This window comes from Cyprinodon variegatus, unplaced genomic scaffold, assembly GCF_000732505.1.
Source record: "Cyprinodon variegatus isolate N-32 unplaced genomic scaffold, C_variegatus-1.0 Scaffold237, whole genome shotgun sequence".
Taxonomy (NCBI): Eukaryota; Metazoa; Chordata; class Actinopteri; order Cyprinodontiformes; family Cyprinodontidae; genus Cyprinodon; species Cyprinodon variegatus.
The window spans coordinates 877,577-886,484 of record NW_015150690.1 but is presented as its reverse complement, the minus strand read 5'-3'; the positions used below and the strand labels follow the sequence as shown (position 1 = coordinate 886,484).

The following is an 8,908-nucleotide window of genomic DNA, read 5'->3' as shown; positions in this document are numbered from 1 at the left end:
ATTTGACATTTAAATATGATTTCCCTACGACTTTAAGTGTATGTGATAGAAATACTAGAGAAAACCCATCAGGGAATTAAATATTTATTAAAACTATTTACCAATAGCCAAAAAAACTCTTTGTGTACTCAGATTACACCCACTGGCTTTCTTTACTTTCTTCTGCTATTCATTCCCCCAAACCATCCTGGTTTATAGATATTGAACCCCACCTCATGGTTATTATTGTATTTGGGGCCGCTTAAGGCTAAATATTCACCCAAAGAAACCAAACTTACCAGTAAATTTAACCTTCCAAGTTTCCTCCTCCTACTGCTTGTGTTAATTTCATGTTGAAGTTCTGGTTCCTTCAACATCCACTCAGGTCCAAGCATTGAAAACTCGTCAGGATATCAATTATCGGGCTAATATTTCAATCCAGAGGCTGTTACTAGATAAATCGGTCATCAAAATCCAGATTACCGTCTGGCGCAGGATTATGTGTAACAAAAGTCTAAAACTATTTCTGGGATAAATTCAACACCCATCCGGATCTACACGATTCCTTCAGGGGACGAAAAAGAAAACGCTTCGCTGGAAGGTGAGAGCGTTTTATTTCCATAGCTGCTCCTTTGCTTCTGTCTTCTCGCTCTTTTCTGTTCCTCCTTCAGGCTTTGACCTTCAGCATTTTGGCTAACGTCTTTTAGCCTCTCAGAGACTCTGCTGCCCTCAGACTTTGTCCAACTGGCTAAATGAGATGTTACTAGGGGTGACTATTGGCAGGGGCGTTGCCATACGGGTCACGAAACTTGGGTCACAATACAATATTTTCAAAACATTGCAATATCACTATACATTGTGTTATTTTTCCAGCTATCAAATTAAATGTATAGATAAAAAAACAAGTGCTGTACATGTCCAATAGATGATCATTTAGTTATTTTGGTATCCATGTTGTTTGGGGTTTGAGTTGGTCCACGTCTTCCACAGTGACCGCCTCAACTACAGATATGGTGCTGCGCCGCACAGCAAAGAGCTCCACAGCTCTATCTGCCCATTCTCCCTCATTGTTTTAGCTAAAAAAAACTTTATTTCCCAATATCAGGAACTGAAAGACCAGTATCATATCAGACAGCCGAAAATCACAATATATCACCAAATGATTTTCTTTCCCTACATCCCTAGATGTTAGCATGAAAAGTTCATGACTGCTGGAAACGGTCATCCTACAGTTACTGCTTCTCCGGTCGTCTAAACACTGATATGCAGATTTATTAGAGCATCTTCAGTTCTGATAAATGATCCAAAAGTGATGCTTTGCTTTGAGCTCCATAAGCAGATCCTCTCCTTCTTCACTTCAGCTAAAGTCCATCTCCTCCTCTAACTGAATGAACGACAGGACAGACTCCTGGAATATCTAATAGTTCCTTAAAACAAGATTAGAAGAAAACCAAAAGGAAATCTGACCTCTGCAGCTTTCTGTCCACCAGCCTGAAGCCCTGCGGCGGCGGCTTCACCATCCCTGTGTGTCCCTGCGTGTGTGAGGAGTGGGCGGCTGTTTGCTGACAGCTAAAACAACAACATGTTTTGCTGCCACTTAATTCAATATGAGGATCTAAACCTGCAGTGGGTCCGGCTCGGCTCACAGAGCTGATGTCATTATGGGTCAGCGCCTGGTTTCTCCCTTTAAAAAAACTCCTGTTTCTCTCTGTGGTGAAATATAATAACACCCATCTTAGAAAGCAAACACTTCAATAAGATCGCTAATGATGAAGGGTTATTTAAATGAAAGGAAAGAAATAAAATCTGTTTTTAGATCTTTTAAATATAAACCTAAAAGAAAATTAAAACAACTCAGCAGCAGCTAAGCTGCATGACTGGAAGTTTTAAGGCTGACCAAATAAAATCCTTCAAGTTGGCCTGGATTTAGTTGCTTTGGTCTCATTAAGATCAACAGCAGCCATAATCCACAAACATGTGAGAAGTTAACCGGCACAATGCCATCGACACCAACTTTAAACTGTTTAACAAGCAGTAAAATAAGTACAGTGGTTCAGATAAAAACGATCTGAGGCGGAGAAGTAAAGGGAAGAGCCTTACCAGGCAGGCGGGGGGACATGGTCGACTTCTTCAGGCTGTTCTCTGAATGAAAGGAGGCGAGTCGCCTGCCTGTCAGTCACAGTCCAGGGACTTTTCGCTCCAGTTCCTGATCTACTCATTCCCTGATCTCTGATTGGCTTAGAGCTCACCCCTCCACCTGATTGGCCGTCGTCGGGGTAATGCCATTATCCCTCTGTGCTTCCTGTCGGGATCAGGTACTATTTCTGTCCAACCCACACACACTGCAGGCGTTATAGGCTCTAATTATCCAGCAGCCTGGGTCAATGGGGAGAGTGCAGGGGGGTGGGGGGGTCAAGCCGGATCAATCACAGAAGAGGAAGGGGGGGGTTCTGAATCGGGTTGAATCAATTCAAAAACACCGACGCAACCACTGATTAGAGGCGCAGCAATTAGTCCTCATTTGATCGATGCAGCATCCGATTCATTTAAAGCCTCCAGGGCAGAACGAGCAGCTCTTTAACTGATGAGTCTTTCATGGCCATTAGAAGCAAACTGGGATCAAACAGGAAATGGTTTATGGAAAAACTAGCAATAATTGGAGGGTTTTTAAAGGGAAACCATGTTCTTTTTAAAGGAGAAGTCAGCAAGCAATAATTATTAATGGATCATTATCTATACCTAATTTATAACTAACCTCACTAAGCAGAGTTAATCAGTAAAAAAAAAAAAAACAATTTTCTTCGTGATCACTGAGTCTGGGAGCGACCATTTTTGCCCAAATATAGTACCACCTCCCTCCTGACATCTTCCAGCAGTGATGTCCCGGTGCGGTAAGCCTAGCGCCATTCTTCCCGCTTTATAAGCAAAATCAATGGGAACTACTAGACACATCTGCAATCAACAACAATTACTGAAGATTTCAAGAGGACTTCACCATTGAAATTCACCAGAGCTATAGTGAAACTGATAATGCCCACGTGCATGGCAGCTGGATGTTGGAAAACATTGGGTAAAAGTAAAAAAAAAAAAGTTATTTCACCTTTCTAAATCATGATCCTCCACGGACGGGTTGATCGTTGGATTGCCAACTTGAAGAGGGAGGATTTGCCATCAAACTTCTGGCCAGAGAAAAAACACGTAATATGTAGCCAACATTTGGAAGAAGAATGTTTTCAAGATGACTTGGATAATAGCGCGTTGTGGCAAACACCAGATACAGCACTGGGACTTGATCAACAGCTGATACCACACAGTGACGTCACAAACTGGTAGGTGGCAGTGTTAGGATTCCAGTTTGTGTGGGTTGTTTTTGTGTTTTCCTCTATCCACCACCAGGTGGTGCCCTGTTCCTCGTTGGGCCTCCCTGCACACACGCAGCTCGTTGGGTTATTAACGGAGGAGTACTTGAGCAGCTGGCTGTCACTACCTCAACGCCAGAGTGTTTGCTAATCTCTTGGCTAGAGTACCCAAAACTGGCAGAGTCTAAACCTTAGCATTGTTTCTCTGAGTCTGAACTTGTTTTTTTGTCTTCAGCAGGAAGCCTTCAAGTGTAACTGGATAGCCTGGACCTTCTCCCCCTGGAAGGATCAACTGAGTTCACATTGAGTAGGGGAAAATCATCACACGATCTGTTCAAGTCCTCATCTGGAAAACCAAGTGACAGCCCACTCCTGTACTCCTCTGGGTTCAACGTGTGTCTGCCTGTCCCCCCTCCAACGAGTTCCCTCTTCTCTGGATTAAACCCCCACAAACTGGATTCAAGGATTAACAAAGAGCCCCCCAAAAGTGAGTTTCTCTCCAGCATATTCAAGCCTCAGCCATTTTTCCTACAGTACCTGAACTGATCACTGTGAACTCCCTTTCAGACTTTCTGGTTCCGGTTCACCAGTCCGCTGAGTTCCAGCTTCCTCTTCAGTGTTTTTCTACATTCAATAAACCTGTTAAACTTTTACCTTTGGTCTCTGAGTGGTTCTCTGCATGTGGGTCAGATCTCTAAAACCTGTTATGACAGACAGTAGTGTTCTTTGACAAACATGGATGTCTCCAGTAAAACACATTCAAATTAAAATTACTCTTAATTAAAATAATTTATCATTTATTGAACAGTATGAAATAATTTCATGTTTAAAGTACTTTCAGGAGTTTGAATTCTGAATATGACCAAACCTTTCCTTTAAAACATCAGAAAAAACGAACAAAGAAACTCCTTAGAGCAAACCAATGTGTTTTTTTATGCGAGGATGAACAGGTCTGGATGTTTTCTAAGGTTTTGTTACATCGCCATGGCAACAGAAGCAGGATCGTGCATCTGAAATCGACACCTGCAGGATACTGAGACGAGCTGGAGCTCGATGGGTCATCAGCTGCAGGTCAGACTGCATCCTCTGCATCTCCGTCCGTTAGAAAGTTTACTACTTCGCTGTCCCTCTGTTCTCCTTCATTTAGTAATATTTAGATTCAGATCGAAGGGAATTTTACAGTAATGCTGTTATTAATTGTGATTGCTGTTTTATTTTTAGCTATAATTCAGATTTCTCCACATTATTATTTTGGTCCTTCGCCCCACTCAGTCGGTGGAAGCAGATCAGATTGTTTTGAACAGTGAAGCTCATCCAGGAGGGATTATTGCAAAGTCACTAGCGGCACTTCCATTGATCCCCAAACTGCGTAAATAAAATTAGCTTAATGGTAAAATGTTGTTTTAAAAATAAATGAACATTGTTCTAAGAAATTTTTCAGGCGAATCAAACCCGGAGTAATTGACCAAATTAAATCACTTTTTTTCCATCGTCAAATCAGACAAATCATGAACAACAAGATGATGGTGCAGCTTGATTTCAACCAGTTAGTGAGTTAAACTTATCCATGAGTCAATTTCCTTTTATTTCATAAAGAATGGAAACACCACAGTTTGGTCAACATTAGCAGAATGGTGACACATTTTGGTACATATTGTAATGGAAGGAATATGGAAACTGCATTAATGTTTTTATTTAAAGAAGCCTTCATCAATTAACTCCATATTTCTAAGTGGGAGAACTTGCAAGTTGGCGTTTCTTGTTATTACATTGACATTCAATTTTTGCCTTAAAAATATCCATATTTTTTTAATGTTACAAAGGTAATAAGGTCTTGGATCCTGGATCCTAATAACAGTATTGGCTTGAAATTTGGATTTTCATTGAGTGCCCATTAAAGGGTTAATGGTGTCCCACAAATACTGAAAATTTAAAAAGTGTAAAACTAATTTCTAAAGATAAAAGTAAAAAAAAAAAAAAACTTTAAAAAGTAAAATAAAATCTGAGAAACCAGCAAAGTTCCAACCTTTTTTGATAAAAAAAAAAAAAAAAAACATTTTCTTTGTGGATTGCATTTTTTTCGTATTTTGTTTTACAAAATGTGTTCTTTGCAAAAATAATGGAACAAAGTTCATGCCATAAAAAGCAGCTACATATGCTAGCTTATGCAACCAGATGCCAATTCTTAAGCTCATCCTCAAAGCATTTGAAAAACAAATGTCCAGGTATGAGGATTTTATCCACTTTAAGAATAAAAGTTGGTTTTTAACCAGGTAATAATCAGTTTTCGCTCTGCAAAAGCCTGCTTGCTGTACGTGTAAGCACACTGAGGGTTAAAAACACATCAGCAGAGCGAATCTTTTCAACTTGATGGAGTTTAAATTTATGAAAGGATGGGAAAATGAGAGGGATTACTGGGAGTACTTAAATCATCAAGCCGGAAACGGCATTAGATTCTCGAAAAAGAAGCTTCAACATCAGTCTACTGCTGCGTCGCCTCGACGACTGAGCATCCACCAGAACCACACACGCTGTGAGGAGCAGACAGAGGAGTAAAGGTCACATGGTGTCTTCAAGGCATGTGATATAATGCAGCAATGGGAGGCAACTGGTTACCATCCGGGGCTTACACAACCACTGACGCTCGGTTACATCACATCATTCCACGTTAGGGATGGGATGTGGGGTCTGGGTTCTCAATGAGTCCAAACATCTTTAATAACAACTAGTTTGTTCTCTCCAAGAGATGAATGAGGGATGACCTGATGACCGCGTTTCACGCTTTCTCTCAGCGTGAATGCTGGCAGGCTCCTTCCAGTCACAAGCGTCTCGGTGCATTAGAGAACAGGAGACCCAGCCTACGGGGACAGGTCATGTGACCGCACACAGGAGGTCCCTCTCTTCACAGCTGCAATAAAAAAAAGCTGCTTTTATTTTTGATAACCGAGTGTAGATCCTGCAGACGCCTTGCTTCCCATCTGTCTTTGAGATTCCACAGCAGGTTTCTGCAGATTGTCACCACTCCCACGATGCATCTGTGGCCATGACACCTCTAAATGTTTGGGCTGCAGATTGTGAGACTGTTGGCAGTGCGGTGTCACATATAAATTTGTGATATTTTTCAGTTATTCTTAGGTGAATAAACCTGTTTACGGTTAATGCACAACGAAGCACATTTATGCCCACATGTAAAAGAAGAAGGAAACATTTTCTAAATGCCAGCAGAAAACCTGGTTCTCCTGCAATCCTGCTTCTGTTCCGCCTCCTTTAGAGGCATTGCTTCTCTAACAGTCTGATGGAGGGGTCACCGATAGGCGGACCCCGATCAAGATCCTGATGCAAGTGATGTCTCATGTGGAACAGAAACTGATACCAAAACAGAAACAACAACCTAAAATCTTGTTGAGCACGAAATAAAAAATGTATGACGGAGGAGATTCATCCACAAACTCTGACACAAAACTCTCCTCCTCTTGCATCTTTCCGCTTTCCATAGCGTTCCTTGACAGTGTTGTTTATAAGTCACCAATTTAGTGCCACAACAATCCCGCCCCCTTTATAAACGACCAATCACATTCACTTAAATCACTCGTGTAAAGTCGGGCACCACTCGGGAGAATTCAGAAATGCAGCGGTAGGAACAGCCATATCCCTACGACTTTAATACATCTAAAAATTAAGCTAATACTGGGGTCAAAGGTTATGCGGCACATCTTTAATGCTTGTTAGTAACCAAGAGATGACAGGGTTTAAAGGGTTGGTTTGTGATAAGGATGAAAGTTAATGACTAATGAATGGATAAAAAGTTTATTGATCTTATCGATGGACTAATAATAACAGGACGATCTTTCAATAACAGGGTGGGATGATTTTTTTTCAAAATATGCTATGTTTGAAATATATATATATGGTGCATCCTATTTTTTGGAATGTTTTCACACAAACATTTTAGTGAAAAATAAAAATATCAGTTACTTAATCAGCTTCTTTTTGGCAGAACTGATTTTTTTCAACCCCAAACCTTCTGGAAGCATCGGAGCTGCAGTCGGACTGAATCAGCTTTGGATAACTGGGACGCCGACAGTTTGTTTAAAGCTGGATGAATGTAAAGGGAGCCTGGGGACGGAGCACCTGTCTCCCTGCGTCTCCGTCTCCCCGACACGTCCCCCGTGTCTTTGTCTGTCTCTGAAGGTCACTGCTGTTTATCTAAGAGTTACACAACCACCCATTGTGGAGGGAAGTGGGTCTGTCTCTCTCTCTCACACGCCAACTCTTATGATTAACGTTGCCATAGCAACAGAGAGTGCAGAATCCATCCTGCAGCTTTCCACACAGAAGTCTGCAGCATCTGATCAATCATTCCCCGCCTGCTTTCTGACCTCTGACCTGTGCAAAGTGGCGCACTGAAACCAGAAAACCCATGAGAATGAGGATAAAACCAGTGGAAACTAGAAATCCTGCAGAACTAAAGTCACTTTTAAGCAAATATGTCGTCCTCAAAGCGAAGCTCAACTCCACCTACGATGTTAGCGTTAAACCATCAGATGACTCACCATGGTGATCACGTATTCACCGGGTACAACCCGCCAGCCAAAGTGATCCGGTTCCACATCCTGATGCAGCTGTTCCAGCAGGTCCAGGCTTCGCCGGGCGCCCAGCTCCTGCTGACGTCGAGACGCGGGCCGCTCGGGGTGACGGTGGTGGTGCTGGTGGCGCTGATGGTGGCGATGGAGGTGGGAGCGGGACTCTGGCAGCTCGTTCTGCTCTCTATGGGGGTACAGAGATGGAGCGAGGCGACCCGGCTGAGGAGTAGGGAAGGAGCCTCCGGCCAAATACTCTGAAAGAAAAGGAGGATTCGTTCGGTTATTTCTGAACCTTCAAAGCAGGAATCAAACCGACTGCATTTCTAATCAGCAAAGGGAATGCTGAAATCTAACAAGATCAAAACAGAACAAAATATTAGGAATAATAATAAACAAACAAAATAAAAGAGGAATAAAACTAATAAATTAATTTCTGCTTAGAATGATTAAAAAGTAATAAAGAATGAAAAAAAAGATGCAGGTTGATACAAAAATTATGTCAATGGTAAACTTTTAAAGCTTAGGGATTTACTTTTAGCTGGCAGTGGAAGTAAAGGGAAACCTTCTCTGTTTTCTTAGTACTGCCACCTGCTGGACTGAAGGTATACAGTAATACTCAGACCAACTGATTCCACAGGACTCCCGTTAGCTGGGTGATAAAAATTGCGGAACAAGAAGTTCATTTTCTTTTGATGAGCAGGTAGAGCCAAGAGGTGATTTTGGCCACTCCAGCTCCCTGTATTTAGTGTATTTAGTAGTTAGTTCGGGTCAGGAAGCAGCAAAGGCACAGCAATAAAGCGTGCCTCCCATTTATGGCCACACAGGGCGTAGTCCTTCACATAACCGAAACAGGTTCAAATCCAAACTATTGACTTTTTGCCCCTAAAATTGTAGGGAATCGGCCGTTCTAATCTTTTCTCCCGAGTGGTGCCCGACTTTACACAAAAGAATAAAGTGAATGTGATTGGTTGATTATCAAGGGGGCGG

General features: G+C 41.9%; 1 protein-coding gene across 1 annotated transcript in view; it reads right to left on the bottom strand.

The window, feature by feature from the left end:
- The window catches only part of ptprr (protein tyrosine phosphatase, receptor type R), a 51,823-nt gene that overhangs the window by 33,126 nt on the left and 9,789 nt on the right, over positions 1-8,908 (bottom strand). The window contains exon 2 of the mRNA XM_015381584.1: positions 7,892-8,175. Within this exon, the coding sequence (XP_015237070.1) occupies positions 7,892-8,175 (284 nt within the window). The remainder of the gene's footprint in view (positions 1-7,891; positions 8,176-8,908) is intronic.